The following is a 19,119-nucleotide window of genomic DNA, read 5'->3' as shown; positions in this document are numbered from 1 at the left end:
ACATTTTGATTACTAAATTGAAAATAAAATCATTTTTCCTTCTTTTGTTGTCTGGTGATTTCATGAGTCTCTGGTTGCGTTTCCTTCTGTCTGTGTATCCTTTCTTTCATTTCTTTCTTTCTGCACTCAGGCCCAAGAATTGTCCCTTTTCTATTCACTCCCTCTTTCTTTGCTGTGTCCTTAGTGCCCTTGGTGCCTCCTTCCCATGTCCTTAGTGCCCCCAGTGCCTCATTCACATGTCCTTAGTGCCCCCAGTGCTCCTTCCCATGTCTTTATTTCCCCCAGTGCCTCCTTCCCATATTTTTAGTGCCCCTTCCTGTCTTTAGTGTCCCCAGTGCCTCCTTCCCATGTCCTTAGTGCCCCTTCCTGTCTTTAGTGCCCCAGTGCCTCCTTCCCATGTCCTTAGTGCCCCTTCCTGCATTTAGTGCCCCCAGTGCCTCCTTCCCATGTCCTTAGTGCCCCTTCCTGTCTTTAGTGTCCCCAGCAGGGCTGTGGAGTCGGAGTCGAGGAGTCAGAGGAAATTTCGGGCACCTGGAGTCGGAATCAGAAGTACAAAAAACTGAGGAGTCGGAGTCGGAACATTTATCTACCGACTCCATTTTTGAACTTGGCATACCAATCACGGGCGATTCTTTCAGCTATAGCACCTACTATATACACAGCACAAATGTTGCGAGCAGCTTCTGCGGCCTTAGAACCTTGATTAAAAACAAAAAGAAGGTGGTGTTGAAAATGCTCATTTCTCTCAACTTGACATTCCATTTTAACGATCTGAAAATTAACCAGTGCTGTGGAGTCGGAGTCGGAGGATTCGTGGATCAGAGCTGGAGCTAGAGGGAAAGGAGAGAGCTGTTGATCCCATGGGGGGAGGGGCTAGAGGGAAGGGAGAGAGGTGCTGGATCTTTGGGGAGTGTTGAGAGAAGGGGAGAGAGGTACTGGACACAGGGCGGGGGCTAGAGTGCTGGAGGGAATGGGCCTGGAGAAGTGCTGAGGGAAAGGAGAGAGGTGCTGGACTCGCAGGAAGGGAAAGAGATACTGAACCAAGGGGATGAAGGGAGTGAAATATTTGACACAGTGGATAACCTATTTTTATGTGGATGAAATTATTTTATGTGGATGATTTTGGTGTAACTTTGGAACTTTGACTCTTTCAAATAAAGTCCATTTAGGAACATCGTCACTCCACAGAATTTTTTTTGGTTTTCAACAGCAGCCAATCCAGGTCACAAGTACCTAGAATGATTCCAAAAAACCAAACAGAATTTATACTTCTTATCCTAGGAATAAGCAGTGGATTTTCCCAAGTACATTTAAATAACGGCTAATGTACTTTTCCTTTAGGAAATTATCCAAACATTCACTGCTTTCACCACATTCTCGGGCAATGAATTCCAGAGTTTAATTATGTGTGGCTATTGTAAGGCATTTCTTATGTTTATTCCCAAAAAAGGGTTATTCTGCCTACCATTTGTTTTATGAAATCAGTTGACTGCTACTCATCACATTTCCTTCTCTTATTATGACTCAACTTGTGACATTCTCTGAGAAATATTATGCAATTTTTTGGAAACAAATAAAAATGTGGCTGTCCACAAAATATTTTGGAGAGAAGTTCATGATGATTTTTAGCTTTTATGATTATTTTTATTTTTATGCTGTATTTGATTTTTTTGTGTTAAACTTTTTATATTAATTTTATGTTTTATAGATTGCATTGTACATAGTGCTTTTTGGTCCTCACAATGGTATATCAGTGAATAAATGGAATGGAAAAAGAATTTAAGCTATGAAAACAAAAAGATTTCACTGCTTTTGCGAGATAGTTAATACTTGCCATAAGATTTTTTTTGAATTATGTAAACCATGATTGTGTTTTATGTTCATGAACATTTCTGATTTATTGTGAAAGAGAAGAAAGATAAACCTATATTTCCTGTAAACTTTATTTTATTTAGGGTACTGAAAGTCTTCATAAGACCATTGTGAAAAGGAGAATGTCTCATGTTAGCGGAGGAGGGTCAATAGATTTGTCTGACACAGACTCTCTGCAAGAATGGATCAACATGACAGGCTTTCTGTGTGCCCTAGGAGGTGTGTGCCTGCAACATCGCAGCAATGCAGGGTTGGCAACCTATAGTCCACCCATGGGGCCCATTAGCGAACGCAAGGGCTCCATGATATCCATGGTGTCTACTGAAGGCAATGCTGAGACGCCTGTCAGCAAGTTTTTAGATAGGCTGCTTTCCCTGATGGTGTGCAACCATGAAAAGCTGGGAATTCAGATACGATCGAACATTAAAGATCTGGTGGGTTTGGAACTGAGCCCTGCATTGTATCCTATGCTATTTAACAAAATGAAGAATAACATCAGCAAATTTTTTGACTTGCAAGGTCAGGTAAGTTGCACAGATTTTTCTTTTACTTCTTGTTAATGTTTTTTATGGAGTTGCCCTTAAACAGTTGGCCATTGGCATGGAGCTTTCATTTTGCAGCACCTCTTTGAAGTAGCTACAGAAATAAGTGACTAAAATATGCAGAGGGCTATCAAAATAAAAGCCTTCTGTGTACCTTTTCTTCTATGCAACTTGATGCCACTTTTTAGTATCAGTGGGTAATTTTTCCTTGAAGATTGGGAACAGCTTGTAGTGTAGCTTTTTACACAGATTTTTTAAAAAACTGATTACCTACATAAAAAGCTAAAAAACTTCCCTTTATGTGACATAGACAGTATTTCTACAACCCAAAAAGAAAGGGATCATAAAAGTGGAAAAAAAAACAATGCAAGCTAACAAAATAGCACAAGTAGCCTGCAGAATAGGGACAAAAATAAATGTAATACATATGACCCTACACGGCCCGTGATTCAACATAAAGCCTGCATCAGTGGTCGTGAAAACACAGTCCCTTCTTACTTTGAAAGCTTTGTAAGGAGCAAAGGCTCTCAGAACTGATTGTTCACTTACAGCCAAAAACAATGGCCAATCAGGGACTTCCTTGGACTCCTCCCTAAGGAAGTCCCTGATTGGCTGAGGGAGGGGCCCGAGGCACCTCAGCCAATCAGGGCCTTAGGCCCCACCCCGTGCATCACACGAAGTGCCGGAGCGAGGCCTAAGGCCACACTCGTCATCGGAGGAGGCCTGGAGCAGGAGGGACTGAGCACCCCTCCTGCTCCCAAATGTAAAGGTACAGGAAGGGGGGTGGAATCGGCTGGGAACTGGGAGGGGGCAGGAGGGCATAGGCAACCCTCCTGCCATTTGATTTTGGGGGTGGAGGATAAGGCAGGATGGAGTGGGAACCCTCCTGCCATAATTTTAAGAGCGGCGGTTTAAGGTATGAAGAGGGGTGGGCCGGGTATTGCCGAGCCAATGGCGGGTTTGCGATGGCAGGAGGGAATTGGCATCCCTCCTGCCATATTCATTCATTTATGTGCAGGGACGGGGTGGGCAGCGTTGGGCCCGATGGTAGCTGCGGCGGCAGATTTTGTGTTAAAACCATGGGCTTGCAAAGTTTTGCAGAATATATAAAAATGTCCTTTTTTATGTATTCTGGTAAAAAGCATTGCGAGCCCGTGGTTTTAGAGGGCAGGAGAGTCAGCAAGGATAGAAGCGACTGGTCTTCACCAGTCGCTTCTTTTTTGATCGGCAAGCCCAATCGGTGTTACAAAAATTGTTTAGTGAATCGCTGCCTTTCAAAATTTGCATGCCATTTCCCTCATTTGCATGCATGGATCGGGATGGGATTGCTACACACATTAGTGAATCGGGTTGGAGGGAAATCTGGTCGCAAAGGGCTCGTAAACCTATTGGTATAGGATCGGTTTGCTTTTTGAATCTAGCCCTTTGTGTTTTCAAGACCCCTGATGCAGGCTTTATGCAGAAACACAGGCCATGTCGAGTCATATGTATTAAATTTATTTTTGTCCCTATTCTGCAGTGTACTTGTGCTGTTTTGTTTATAGACAGTACTCGTATTTCCAACACCAGTGAGTAATTGTGGTTAAATACAGAGATGCATAACTTCTATAATCATTTCTAGTAAGTGCAGTATTTTGAGGACCTTGTAATAGTCGATTTGTAATTTGCAATTAAAATTTGTAAATGGTGATGCTGTCCTTACCTGTATGATATGACTCTGATTTGTAGAATGGTTGACACACTTGCTAAATTTCTATCTACTTTTGCTTTCATTATCTGCATAATTTTACAAATGGTTAAATCTTTGTGCTTTATCCAGGTTTTGCTGACTGATACAAATACACAGTTTGTGGAGCAGACCATTGCTATATTGAAGAATTTACTTGATAATCCCACAGAGGGCAGCTCTGAGCACCTGGGTCAAGCTAGCATTGAGACCATGATGCTGAACCTAGTTCGGTAAGTTCCTGTGGCTGGGGTCCTTGCCGTCAGCACAAGACGAAGCACTTGTATGGTATCATTATCAAAGAACCGTTTCCAAAATTGGTCCTTAACTTTTAATGATGAACAAGTTGTAAAAATGAGAGGTGAACTGTGGTGGTGGCATGATGGCAGTGCTGTGCACTACTATGTGGATTATCATGCTGGTTCAATTCATTAGCAGGGGATGATGCAGAGATATTAGGCACAACTCCTAGGAGGTGGTGGAGTCATAGTCAGTAATGTTGACACTTGGTTGCTGGCCCTAAAGCCTATGATGCTTACAATCCGGAGTATTGGAAGGAGTCTTTATAACATGGTTCCCAGCCTTAAAACAAGCATTGCAATGCCAAACTAGAAACTGTGTGAGGGTGGGCCTATTAAAAGAGAGAAAAATACTACTGGGTAACTGTGAATGAAGGCTCGTAGAGCCTGGACCTCACCACTGGTTCCAGTTTAAGCTAGAAGTAGAAGGGAGAAATGAGGAACTGATGGGCCAAAAAAGACACAGGAGACGAGAATTCATTGAAACTAAAGTAATCTGAGATCTGTTGAGTCTTTGTTTTGGTTGCCTCTTTCCTATTCCACAGATATGTTCGTGTGCTTGGAAATTTAGTGCATGCCATCCAAATAAAGACAAAACTTTGTCAGCTGGTGGAAGTGATGATGGAAAGGCGGGATGATCTTTCCTTTTGCCAAGAGATGAAATTTCGGTAAGCATGCATTAGTCTGTGCTGTTTCATCATACTTTCTGAGCCAAGGAGTATTTTGGTTGTTTTAGTGATATTTTGAGAGGGTGAGGCCATTGAAATCTCTGTAGATATTTTGAGAGAAGGAGGGCGTTGAAATCCCTGTAGATCTGTTTTCCTTTGTAGTTACTACACTTTTATCATGAGAGCAGATTAAAAGATTTTTTTTTAGTAGAAACTATTGTATATAATCTTGAGATCTGCCTTTAATTTCTGTAGAAAAGTATGCTAGCACAAAGATACACTTATTTACTTCTTTATTTCCACTTGTATTTCTTTTTTTCTTTTATTTTAAAATTCAAAACAAACAACTAAGATTACCATACCAGTGCCAGTGTATTTTTAGTTCTATGCAAGCCCCTAACATCTCTGAACAAATCCCCCTTTCCTTCCCTTCCCACCTACTTGCTCAGGATTTTAACTCTGAACCCTTTCCATACATATATAAAAATGTTCAAATGCATTATAAAGCAGTAATACTATTCGAAACATAAGTCTATATTAATAACCAAGTTTGCAACTCCTCTCAACTGCCTCACTCTGTCGTCCAACTTTAACCCATATGTATATATGTATAAACAACCAAATCTGTAACTCCTCTGGTACGTTCCACTCCCATGTATGTTAATTTGTTATAAAACAACAAGGCAAGCGGTCCACCAAAGAATCCAGTGTGGAAGAAAAGAAGATCGGCAGACAATGAGGAGATTCAAATCAGGTTTATTTAAGGTGCTCCCAGGAACCATGTCTGATGCATTTCGCCAAACAAGGTTGGTCAATGCTAGCAGAAAACTATGTCTTACATACACACAGGACACAGAACCACTCTCACCCAGTATGGAATAAGTAATCACAAACTAACGCCCCCCCCCCCTTTTTTTACAAAAGCACAGAAGAAGTTTTTAGCACTGGCTGGCGGGCTGAATGTTCTGCGCTGTTCTGACGATCATCGGAGCAGGATCTAACTGCATAGTCACAAAGAAACTTCCTCAAATAAACACAGAAGACGAAGGTGCTTTAGTTTAGGGAATACAGTTCACTACTGCATTCAGAATTAATGTTGTCTACAGGCGAGAAACTAACAATAGATAAAATGTCGAAGTTGCTAGGCATTGACCTCGATTCTGGACTTACTGTGGGAATGCCTCACTGGTCAAAAAATGTTTCTTCAGACTGAGGCCGCTTTAGAATAGTAGTTAAGGCAATCTTACTTCCGTATCTGGATTATTGCAACTCTCTATATGCTAACATTGCAATGAAAGGTCATAAGAGATTGCAGTTGCTTCAGAACATAGTTGCTAAACTGATCTTTCGCAAGATCAGGTTTGAGAGGGCCAGTCCGCTACTGGCGGAGCTGCACTGGTTGCTAGTTAAGAGCATAATCCAATTTAAAAGTTGCATGTAAGGTCTACAAGGCTATATATTGGGAAAATTCAATTGGACTAACATCGGCCATTCAGATCACACATTCCTTCTACAACTCAAGAATGACCCAGTGCTTCAAACTGCCTCTTCCCTCTCCACATCAAATCCAGAAGAAATCATTCTTCGAGTCTACCTTCGAGTTCCAAGGTTCCACGATTTGGAATTTCCTTCCTGCCTGCTTTCAACAGATCCTTCCTACCTTCAATTCAGGAAATCATTAAAGACATATCTATTCTCACTGTAATCTAAGACATGAACTCTACATTAACTGATCCTTGATGCTACTGTAATGAATCCTTATTAATCTTATGTAAGCTGCAATGATTCCTTACTGATAACTGCGGGTATAAGAAACAGTATGGTATGGTAAGGAAGTCAGCATTCTTTGGTTTTTAAATTATCTCAACTATGGAATGAACTTCCTATTATCTTAATGGGCCCTGGTCCTTTTCAACTTTTTCGCAAATCTCTAAAAACTATTTTATTTGCTAAATACTCATTAATATTTTCTGACTCTGTTATTTTTTCTATTTTTTTTGTATTTCTTTTAATTACTGTTAACCAAGTCGAGTTCCGTTTTGGTTGAAGACTGGTATACAAAGCTAAGTTTTAGTTTAGTTTAGTTCTCAGACAGCACAGTATTGTACCTCACATGGGAAGAACTGAATATTCAGGAACCATCGCATAATCCTGCCATTAAATTCCTTATCACAGGCCAGCCACTTGATAGGTTGATGGTCCTTAACCAGGATGAATGGTTGCCCTAGTAAATAAAACTGGAGCGTTTCCAGTGCCCATTTGACAGCTAGGGCCTCCTTCTCAATTATGGCATAGTTCCTTTTACAAGAGAGCATCTTCTGACAGATGTAAGCTAAGGGATGTTCTTTCTCATAAAAGTTTTGGGCAAAGACTGCACTGAGGCCCACACTAGACACATCAGTTTGCACACAGCTGGTTGACTGAAGTCAGGACTAAAAAGACTTGTTTGGAGTTGAGAATTTCTTTCAAGTTTTAAAAAGTGTGGCCATCTCAGAAGACCAGCAAACCTTTTCTGGCGCTGTCTTCTGTAGAAAGTGAGTCAGTGGCACTACCTTATCTGTGAACCCTAGAGTAAACCACCAGTTATAACCAACTAGACCCAGGAGGTCATAAACTTGCTTCCTAGACCGAGGTGTGTGTGGGTAATTGCCTCCATCTTCTGGATCTGAGGCCTCACTTGTCCTTTTCCAATGGAATACTCTAGGTATTGGACTTCTGTTTTGGGTTGATTGTCAATCCAGCTGCTTTCAGACTGACCTGGAAGGCTTCTACCTGGATCAAATTGCTCTTCTACTCTTTACTTTAGATGACCATATCATCCAGGTATACAGCTGCATAACCACCATAGGGTCTAAGCAGGTAGTTGTCCAGATGCTAAAATGTATCGGGGACCCCATGAATTCCAAAGGGCAGTACTGTGATCTGGAACAACCTGTGAGGTATCTTTGACAGCTGGAGTAAGGTGTACCTTCCGATATCGTTTGGTCACATCCAGTGTCAAAATAAACTGGGTTCTTCCAGTCTTTCAATCAATTTATCCATTGTAGAACATTGTTTCCGCCACTTCTTTCTCCTCCTATCTAAACTATCCAAAATTACTGGAATTTCCAAAGCCCTCCCCAGCCCATCCCAAACCAACTAGCCAGATACAGGCACAGACCGCATTAATCTGCCTAGTTCATCAATTTATACCCTTCACTTTCTGATTAGAGATATTCTGCTTGCAAAAAACAGTCAGTCATATTTTCCAACTCCACCTCCTTCTCAGGGAGCTGCTCCTGCCCTCTCAGTTTGTTTTCTGCAGGCAAGCTGCTCAGAAGTGTTTTTTTGATCTGCTCTGCGGTGCCTGGAAGTTCCCACTTGGTAGAACCTTTGCCTGAGAGGAGATGCAGATTCGTACAGTAGAAATCTGCTGCTAGCAGGGTCAGGCGCTTGGGGACACATAGCAAGCCAGCCAGCTGTCCCCTGCATAGCTGCTTACATCCCTGATTCAGTCAGGAGCTTGAGCGCAGGCTGTTTGGGCTTCTTCCTGGCTCAGCTGGGACTAACAGTGGGCTGGTTGCATGGTCTTCCCCCCCCCCCCACCTTTCGCGGTGCGGTATTCCGGGGGTTGAAGTTCAGTCTGACCTTGGACTGACTGGCAGCCAGAAGACCAGGTTCATCCAGTGAATCTGTGAGGCAGGTTTCTTCTCCCTTGATTCCTGCTGAAATCCTATGCTGAAGCAGGCAGGCATAATGTATAAGACTATTGAAGTCTTTGGGGAAAATCAGGGAGAGATCTCTAAAAGTAGAATTTGAGAGTTTCTGACCCCAGAGCCCAGGTCCTTTTCCTCTAAAACTCCTTTCCCTGTGACATTTTTTTTCCTTCAGGGAGGTCTCCATGGGCCATCTTTTGCCTCTATCTGCCTCAAAATCCATTGATTTTGCTCAAAATCGACTGGGTTAGACTCCTCAGACCTTGCAAATGGGCCTCTGGCTCAGCCTCTGAGTCCTCCAGGGCTGGGGACCAGCAGGAGGTGCATTCCCAGAGAAAGAGGTGCATTCCAAGGGAAAGAGACCATTCTCAGGAACCTCCAAATCTGTATTGGCAAAGCGCAGTCACGTGGAGGCTGCGGTGCCCAGAAGGATTGGCAGAGGGGTCCCTGCTGGGGTCAGAGAGACCCCCCAGTACAAGGCTTCACCCCAGAGTTTGTGAGCCTTTTGTGGAATGCTCATTTAAACTGCTGAGGGTCTTCAGCATCTGTTAGCAGCACACCAATGGTAGCAGTGCAGGGGTTTTCCCCTCAACAGGTATCCTGACCAGATGAGGATGCAGTCTTGGACTAGGAGGTTCAGTCTGTCATGGACTGGGAGGAGGAGAGTGAGGTGTCAGCACCCTGAGGTTGTGGGTTCAAACCCTGCACTGCTCCTTGTGACCCTTGGTAAGTCATTTAATCCTCCACTGGCCCAGGTACATTAGACAGATTGTGAGCTCAACGAGACAGATAATGAAAATGCTTGAACTACTTGTATGTAAACCACTTTGAATGTGGTTGTAAAACTACAAAATGGCAGTATACAAGTCCCAGTCCTTTCCCATAGCATGTCTAGTTCCATACCATGTTTATCCCAGTATGAAGTCTCCCTTGCAGAGTCTGCTTCTGTGCAGGATGACAGCAGACAAGAGGTGGTGGTGACTGGATCAAGGAGAAGACCCCACAGTATGCCAGCTGTTCAAGGCATCTACACTTTCAAATGTTATTTTCATGTCACTTCAAGAATTAAAGCTGCTTTGGCACAAACTGAAAGGGGCTGCAGAACCCTCTGGAGAAGGAGGAGGAGTTGAAAACCTGAATGGATTCCTTCTGCATGGCTTGTGAGCATGGAGAGAATACCCTACTGTCCAGAATGACACACCTATCTACTAGAATAGTTTCATTAGGTTTTTATATACCGCCTAACAAGGTTATCTAAGCGGTTTTACAATCAGGTACTCAAGCATTTTCCCTATCTGTCCTGATGGGCTCACAATCTATCTGACGTACCTGGAGCTATGGAAGACTGAGTGATTTGCCCAGGGTCACAAGGAGCAGTGTGGGTTTGAACCCACAACTCCAGGGTGCTGAGGCTGTAGCTCCAATCACTGAGCCACACAAGGTAAGAACCTAATCTCTTTGTCTTGCTTTCCTTGTGGGATTGAATATTAACAACACAAACTTCTACAGCTGTTCCTTCTTCCTTGTGGGATCTAGGATTAATTAAGGTGCAGACTCTGCCTTCAGTATCTGTACTGGTTCTTTCCATTCTGCCATCTGATTATACTTCTCCCTCCAAATTCACGGGTTTAGAATTCACAACTTCGGTTATTCGCAAGTTTCTAAACCCTTACCCACTCCTGCCTACTGGACCTCTCCACACCTTACCTGATTGTCTAGTGGTGAAGTGGAGCAGGAGCAATCTTCCTACGCTCCTGCCCCATGCAGAGCCGTCAACAAAAGTGGCTGCTATGAGTTCCCGTGGTCTCATGAGACTACAGCGGGAACTCGCGGCAGCCATTTTTGTTGCCTGCTTTGCATGGGGCAGGAGCGTAGGAAGATTGCTCCTGCCCTGCTTCACCGCTAGACCACCAGGTAAGGTGTGGAGAGGTCCAGGAGGCGGGGATGGGTCAGAGTCGGCCCTAAAAGTTATTTGCTATTTTTCCATATTTGTGGGTTGGCTCTGCTCCCTAACCCCCATGAATATGGAGGGAGAAGTGTACTATGCCAGCATTTAGAATGTAGAATTTCACAGTTGTTGGTTGTATGTGGCAGTTTTTTGAATGAGTATATTGAAAATGAACAAGGGAGTAAGTGACCTGAAGTATCTCACTCCAAGAATATATATTCAGTAATTGTTTCAAAAGTACCTGCATTTATTTGTAAGCAAGTTCTATACCATTAATTTGTCTGAAAAATAAAAAGCATTTACTTTTGTATAATTGTGCATAATTCTGAATCTTTGACCTCACACATTTGAAATTTTTGGTGTAATATTCCTCAGGGTGTAATTAGCAGAAGATTGCAGGAATGCCTTTACAGATATTGAAAATACCATGCTGTGTGAATAAGAGAGAATTCAATGTTTCAGTAATAAACTAGAACCTTTTTAATCATCATGAAAATTTTTAAGAAGGGGGGTCATTTTTAGATGTAGCAATAATATTTTACTACTTATATTTATTTATCCATTTCTATCAAATCTATTACCTAAGCAGGGTACGATAAAATGCACACAAATTTAAAAGCCACATAAAGCCATGCAAAATAAACAAAACAGAGATGCTTCCAAATGCCAGCTCAGATGATAATGCTATTCCACATAGATGTCAAATAAAATTCAGTCAGTGCAGTCACCTTAGAAACTTGCTTTATGTCTGTGCTTATGTGCCAAAGACCACAGTGCAGCAGTAATAAACAGACTAGTTTTGGTCAGCTGGTGACCCCTAAGCCAGTTTTCTGTAGTCCTCTGCTAACCAGTTGGTAATCACTGTCTACAGGAAGTGTGGGCTCTGTAGTAGTAGGAGAGGGGATGTGATGGAAGGATATACGGTTGCAGCCTGGCATTTTGTTTTACTGGGAGACCAAAGAGGTTTAGGTTGACCTAGAACTTATTCTCCTGCATTGCTTATGGCTGTGATAATCTGAATTGTATTGAGGATATGACGAGGGCATATACTTCCTACAGGAGTGGCTGCTCCTTCCCCCTTGTATGTTTCCCGTTTAGGAAGGAATTGGGCATTAATATGATTACTGAGAATTTTAAGACTTGGCCATATCAAAGGTCTTTTTAGTTTAGCATATTTTGGGAGCAAAGTTAAACTAAACTAAACCTTAGGCTTATATACCGCATCTTCTCTATAACAGTAGAGCTCGGCACGGTTTACAAGAAATTGGAAAGGAGAGACAAGATGGTGCTGCGATCGGACGTGCAGAAGGAAGTTCCGCTTGAGTAGCGACTTCGCTTTTAGCGATGGTGAAGCGGAAAGGCAAGCCGTGAACTTACCCAGCTGAGGCGGCTGCCTCTCCGGCTCTGGGTCAACAAATGCTACAAGAATTCCTTCTGCCAAAGGAACAGAATCTTCGGGAGCCAGAGCAGGCAGTGGAGGAAGAAACTGCTCGCGATTTCGATACCTCGCTAAGCCCCGAACAACGCGAGACTCTCAATCAGCCTAGAGGTAGAGCGCAGTTGCAGTCGGGGAGTGAAGTCCCTAATTCAGAAGAGGTTAATGTCAGATCTTACAGAATTCCAAGACAGGGGAATTAAAGGAGGAAGGATGCCATGCAAGATCTTAAATGTTAAGCAGGCACATTTAAAATAAACCCTGGAAATTATAGGAAGCCAATGAAGTTTTTGCAGGAACGGAGAGACGTGATCAACTTTACTTTTTGCAAAGATCAGCCTAGCAGCAGTATTCTGGATCAGTTGAAATCATTGAAAGCTTTTCTTGGTCAAGCTTAAATAGACCGAATTACAATAATCCAGCCTCGAAAGGGTGATTGATTGAACAAGGACAGCAAAGTGTTGATGATGGAAACAGGATCCCACTTTCCTCAACACCATTAATTTACTAGTAGCTTATTTTATAACTGTTGTTGAGAGAGGTGTACACTTAATTTATTTAACTGACTGGGCTAGGAACTTTGAGGACAAAGAAGCCTGAATAGCTTTTATTTATTAGTGGGTTGATTGATCTGTCATGTTCAGTTGTATTTTGTGATTGAACTGTATAAAGAAAAGAATGTAGAGAAAATAAAAATTAGCAACTTGTATATGTGTTTTTTGTTTTTGACAGGAATAAGATGGTAGAATATTTAACAGACTGGGTTATGGGAACATCTAACCAAGCAGCAGATGAGGATGTAAAGTGCTTAACTCGGTAAAGTACAAGTTGGTATTTATTTTAGCTATTCGTTTCTGGCAATATATAGCTTGAAAGAGAATGAGACAACATGGAAAAACATGAAGGAACTAAATGGCTAAGCTTTTATTCTATTGAGAAAAGAACAAGAGGAAATTTAATTGGGCCTTAAAGGATCAGCAGCTGGCCAAATTTCAGTAAATTTACACCAGCTGTGTGAGGAAAATATATTTACATTAATATGAGCTGTTCTCTGCAAAGTGTGAGCCATGGTTATATAATGAGACCTTGATCTGTTGGGGAGCATAGTTCATGCTCTCTTGTGTTTTCCTTTGTGCAGAGACTTGGATCAAGCCAGCATGGAAGCTGTAGTCTCTCTTCTTGCTGGTTTGCCTCTACAACCTGAAGAAGGTGATGGGGTGGAACTAATGGAAGCCAAATCCCAGCTATTTCTTAAGTATGTTTCTTGTCATTTTTGGAATTATCTTCTAAAGGAAGGGGAAACAAAGAAAAATGGGAAATAGTTTGTTTTTGTAACCAATTTACTGTAGAAATGTATGTGTAGCATAAATTAATTATAAAATTATTTGCGAAGAAAAGGTATTTATTTTAGAGCAGCTGATGGACAAAAGACCCAGGTTCTCTATATGGTGTCGATATTGGTGGCCGCCTAAAAAGCAGCCACCGATCACATGTCAATCATGTGATGGCACCATATAAAGAATCGTGCCTCCAGGAAAGATAGGTGCCAAAAATGTAGGCACCTATCTAGGCATTTCATGGCGCCTAATGCTACTTCTTGGATTAGCCATGCCCATAGTGGCGTTAAGTACTGGTAGGTGACTCTAGAGGTGCGATTCTGGCACCTTTTCTTAGGTGCTGGTAAGCGCTTTAAATTTAAAATTATTTGACATGGCATTTCCTTATTAACTTAGGTATCAGTGGGGCATCTACCTGTGCTTAAGGCGCTGTGTGTTGAATTTCCCCCAAAGTGCCCAGGACTAGGATTGCTTTTAGTGTCCTTTTGGGCTATGTGATGGACTCAAAATTGTAGCATGGTGTTCTGACAGTCCTGCTTATCCACCCCTTATCCACAGCTCTGACTTTAGCTGTTTCCAAAACAGTATAGGCCACATGGCTGACGTACCTAGGTCCATGAGATTGATAGATTAAAATAAGAGTTTGAGTTAGAGAAGCGCTTCTACTTAACTGTCTCGGTGATCCAGACTTAAGTTTTGAGCAAAACTCCTTTAAGTCACTTCTAATTAAAAGTACCAAACAATAGGCATCTCCACTATAACTGTCCCTGTTGCCTTCGAACATGCAGTTGTCACAAAACCCTCACTGCACCCCACGTGTCCTTCCAACTTTCACCTCATCTCCCTCCTCCCCTTTTTACCCAAGTTACTTGAACGTGCTGTTTACCGCCGTTGCCTGGATTTCCTCTCAACCCATGCTAGTCTGGATCTGCTTTAGTCAGGCTTTCACGTGCTACATTCCACGAAAACTGCCCTTACTAAAGTTTCCAATGACCTGTTCTTGGCCATATCTAAAGGCCTCTACTCTGTCCTCATCCTTCTCAATCTATCTGTTGCTCATCGCCTAGATATGCTGTCCTTGTTGAGATTCCAGTGTTTCTGCCCTCTCCTGGTTTTCTTTCTATCTCTCCCATTGCACCTTTAGTGTATGCAATGGTTGTTCCTCCTCCACAGCATTCCTGCTATCAATTGGTGTACCTCAAGGCTCTGTCCTGGAACCACTCTTTTTCTCAATCTACACTTGTTCACTTGGAGCGCTGATCTCCTCCCATGGCTTCCAGAATTACCTCAATGTTGACAACTCCCAGATCTACCTCTCTGCACCAAATATCTCTACTGAAACCCAGACCAGAGTTGCAGCTTGCCTGTCCGACATTGCCACCTGGATGTCTCGCTGCCATCTAAAATTGAATATGGCTAAAACAGAGCTGCTCATCTTCCCTCCTAAACCCACCTCTTCACTTCCCTCATTCTCAGACTCTGTGGACAACACTCTCATCCTTCCTGTTTTGTCTGCTCATAATCTTGGGATCATCTGTAACTCCTCTCTCTCTCTTTCACTGCCCAGCTACAACATATCGCTAAAAACTGCTGTGTCTTTCTGTATAATATTACCAAAATCTGACCCTTCCTCTCTGAGCACACTACCAACACATTTATCGATGCCCTCATCACCTCGCACTTAAGAGTACTGCAACTCGCTACTCTCAGGCCTTCGCTTAGCCACCTCGCTCCCCTCCAATCCATCCAGAATTCGGCTGCATGACTCATATTCCCAGAGAGCTGCTATGCAACCTATGTTACCCCTGTCCTAAAGTAACTTCATTGGCTTCCCATGCGTTTCAGACTACAATTCAAACTCCTCTTACTAACCTACAAATGTGCTCAGCTGCCCCTCACTATCTCTCTTCACTTATCTCCCCCTTTGATTCCTCTCCCCCCCCCACACACGAGCTCCGCTTAGCTGGTAAGTTCCTCCTATCTGTATCCTTCTTTCATCTTGGGTTCTACATCCCCAACCCTCTATGTCGTGTCTGTGCAAGTTAGATTGTAAGCTCTTCCGAGCAGGGACTCAGGCTGCCTGTATCAATTCGTCGTGCTCTATCCCTAGCAGTATTCAAATTCAAGCTAAAAGCCCGCTTTCAACTCTTAACTCCCACTTACCGCGGTCAGATACCTCGACCCACTGTATCATTTCTTCTACCATAATCTCCCCAACCCTGAAATGTCCTGTCTAAATTAGATTGTAAGCTCTTCTGACCTGGGACTGTCTATTGTATGTGAAAATGTACAGCACTGCATACGCCTTTGGCCCTACCTGCGTATTAGTCTCAGTTAGGGCGCTGGTCTTTGACCAGAGGGCCGCCGCGTGAGCGGACTGCTGGGCCCGATGGACCACTGGTCGGACCCAGCAGCGGCAATTCTTATGTTCTTATTAATAAGTTTCAATTTACTGATTATGACTTTACCTCTTTCACATTTGGTCTTTTTACTACTGTTATGCTGTTAACAAAATTGTTGGTTTTATGTTGAAATATACCTGAATAAACTGCTTTGGGTGAATCTCTTCAAAAAGGCGGTTAATAAACTTGTGAGCAGCAATGCCAGTTGGCAAGGCTTCAACTCCTGGCTACTGCTCTTTTAGTCATCTTATTGTGCAGTATATTTAAGATGCATAAATTGACAGAAGCTGCATCAATGATTTGTGCAACCAATTCAGCACCTTTTCTTTTGACTAAAGTCGTACTTAGAAATTTAATATTTTTACCTTACCTTTGGCCCAGACTTGAACATGGTGCAAGACCAAAGTTGAAATACTCAATACTCTTTTTTTTTTTTTTAATTTAACCCTTTCAGGACCATAAGGATCGTAGGCCAATTTTTGTGGTTTTGACGACATTTTTATGGTAAAAAGGGCTTGCAGATGCCAAAAAATTGATTTTTTTTGTGAAATATCATTATTTTTTTTTAAAAAAAATCAAACTTCTGGCTTATGGACAGTGTGGCAAGTGAATCTTCTCGTCAATCTGGCAACGACGCTAATGAATGAATGTCGGAACCAGTTTGTTTACATAAAGGCAGTATCATATGGAATCCGTACATATCAAATTTAGAACTGTAGACTATCCCAATCAAAATTTATAGGATTTTAAAGTTATGGGACAAATATGTCCCTTGGTCCTGAAAGGGCTACCAGTGGCTGTCCATTACATAGGTTGAGATTTTGTGGTAAAAAACAAACAAACAACAAAACAACTCATACTGTTTGGTTTCAACATAATCTTGAATAAAGAATTTTGTATTTGCTTGAGCTAGTTTTCTGCTAACTTTTCTTTGTTCCTCAGGTATTTTACTCTCTTTATGAATCTTCTAAATGACTGCAGTGAAGCTGAAGATGATGGTACTCAAACGGGTGGCAGGAAACGAGGGATGTCTCGGAGACTGGCTTCCCTGCGACACTGTACTGTTCTTGCTATGTCAAATTTGCTCAATGCCAATGTAGATAGTGGTCTCATGCACTCAATAGGTGAGTAAAGTAAATCATTCTTTTCGTTAAGTTAAAATTTTGTTTTTAAATTGTTTGTGGTACTGACAACTTGAGATGTAACTTGCAATAATTCCTATGTCAAGAATGCACAAATAAGAACGGATATTGGCAGATGATTTTTACCAGATTGATTGTTTAGCATGATGCTCTTCATAATTGGAATGTGTGGCACCTAAAAATATGTTACTTCTTACTCAGGAGAACTGAAAAAAGAGTAGATAGCTGTATTAATATAGAAGCACCTTGAAATAATTCAACATGGACTGACCGTAGAATTACACTCCGCCCTCCATATTTGCGGGTTTAGGATTTACGAATTTGGTTATTCACGAGTCCCTACCAACCCGCCTCCCTCCCAAACCTCTCCACACCTTACTTTAAAGCCTGTTCTCACATTGACCTTAACTTTCACCATTTCATTAGATGGTGTTTTATGAACACATTATTTATCTCAGGACAAGCAAGCAGGTATTCTCACTAATGGGTGACGTGATCCAACGGAGCCCCGATGCGGACGCTTCTTTGAAGAAAACTCGAAGTTTCGAGTCGCCCGCATCACGCATGCGTGAGTGCCTTCCCGCCCGATGCACCGGGCGTGTCTCCTCAGTTCTTAATTTTCCGCGGAGCTGAGAAGTCTGTCTTCGACTCTCTGTGCAAAGTTCCTTCGCTTGTGCCTTCTAAGTCCGCGGTTTTGATTTTAATTGATCGTAATCGCTGATTTTCAGCATGTTTTATTGTTTAAAAAAAATAAATAAAAAATTTCTTTGTACCATTCGATCGGGCAGGCCATGTGGCCGCAGCCCCGTGGCTTCGATCTTGCGGCGGAGCTTTTTCGGCCTATGACAAGTGCCAGCGTGCGATTTCGCTAACGGACCCTCATCGACGCTGTGTTCGGTGTCTAGGGCCTGAACACATCCCGAAATCGTGCCTGCCTTGCTCCACACTCACCGCAACCCTCCCCTCAAACCGCCTCCAGTGGTTTGGGACCTCAATGTTGTTCTTTCACAACTTATGAAGCCTCCATTTGAACCTCTTCACAAGGCTCACCTGAAGTATCTCACTTGGAAAGTGGTGTTTCTCATTGGCCACACCTTGGCCCTGAAGAGTCAGTGAGCTACAAGCCTTGGTTGCGGACCCGCCTTTTACAGTATTCCATCATGACAAGGTGGTTCTCTTCACGCACCCGAAATTCCTTCCTAAAGTTGTCTCAGAATTTCATCTCAACCAATCCATTGTGCTTCCAGTGTTCTTTCCAAAGCCACATTCTCTCCCTGGAGAATCTGCCCTGCATACTCTGGACTGCAAGCATGCGTTAGCCTTCTACCTAGAACGCACCAAACCTCGCAGAACTGCTCCTCAACTTTTCATCTCCTTTGATCTAAACAAGTTGGGACGTCCTATTTCTAAGCGCACCATCTCCAACTGGATGGCGGCTTGCATCTCATTCTAATATGCTCAGGCTGGATTGCCCCTTGACAGAAAAATCACAGCCCATAAGGTCAGAGCGATGGCAGCTTCTGTAGCTTTCCTCAGATCAACGCCGATTGAGGAGATTTGTAAAGCTGACACTTGATCCTCGGTTCATACCTTCACGTCACACTATTGTCTGAATACTTTCTCCAGATGGGATGGACAGTTTGGCCAAACAGTATTGCAAAATTTATTCTCCTAAGTCGCCAACTCTCCCACCATCCCATTCTGGATAGCTTGGAGGTCACCCATTAGTGAGAATACCTGCCTGCTTGTCCTGGGATAAAGCAATGTTACTTACCATAACAGTTGTTATCCAGGGACAGCAGGCAGCTATTCTCATGTCCCACCCACCTCCCCTGGGTTGGCTTCTCTGTTAGCTAGCTGAATTGAGGAGACACGCCCGGTGCATCGGGCGGGAAGGCACTCGCGCATGCACGGTGCGGGCGACTCAAAACTTCGAGTTTTCTTCAAAGAAGCGTCTGCATCGGGGCTCCGTTGGATCACGTCACCCATTAGTGAGAATAGCTGCCTGCTGTCCCTGAATAACAACTGTTATGGTAAGTAATATTGCTATTCT

The 19,119-nt window shown here is 42.8% G+C and overlaps 1 protein-coding gene across 10 annotated transcripts in view; it reads left to right on the top strand.

Moving 5' to 3' along the window:
• NF1 (neurofibromin 1) overlaps positions 1 to 19,119 on the top strand; it is a 393,675-nt gene that overhangs the window by 150,495 nt on the left and 224,061 nt on the right. For all 10 annotated transcript variants that reach the window (XM_033922537.1, XM_033922541.1, XM_033922536.1 and 7 more), the window contains 6 exons: positions 1,956 to 2,396; positions 4,234 to 4,373; positions 4,985 to 5,107; positions 12,918 to 13,001; positions 13,324 to 13,440; positions 16,867 to 17,048. In XM_033922537.1, the coding sequence (XP_033778428.1) occupies positions 1,956 to 2,396; positions 4,234 to 4,373; positions 4,985 to 5,107; positions 12,918 to 13,001; positions 13,324 to 13,440; positions 16,867 to 17,048 (1,087 nt within the window). The remainder of the gene's footprint in view (positions 1 to 1,955; positions 2,397 to 4,233; positions 4,374 to 4,984; positions 5,108 to 12,917; positions 13,002 to 13,323; positions 13,441 to 16,866; positions 17,049 to 19,119) is intronic.

The sequence above is a fragment of the Geotrypetes seraphini genome, chromosome 15 (assembly GCF_902459505.1).
Source record: "Geotrypetes seraphini chromosome 15, aGeoSer1.1, whole genome shotgun sequence".
NCBI lineage: Eukaryota > Metazoa > Chordata > Amphibia > Gymnophiona > Dermophiidae > Geotrypetes > Geotrypetes seraphini.
The sequence above is the reverse complement of the archived record's forward strand: the minus strand, read 5'-3'. Positions and strand labels throughout refer to the sequence as shown.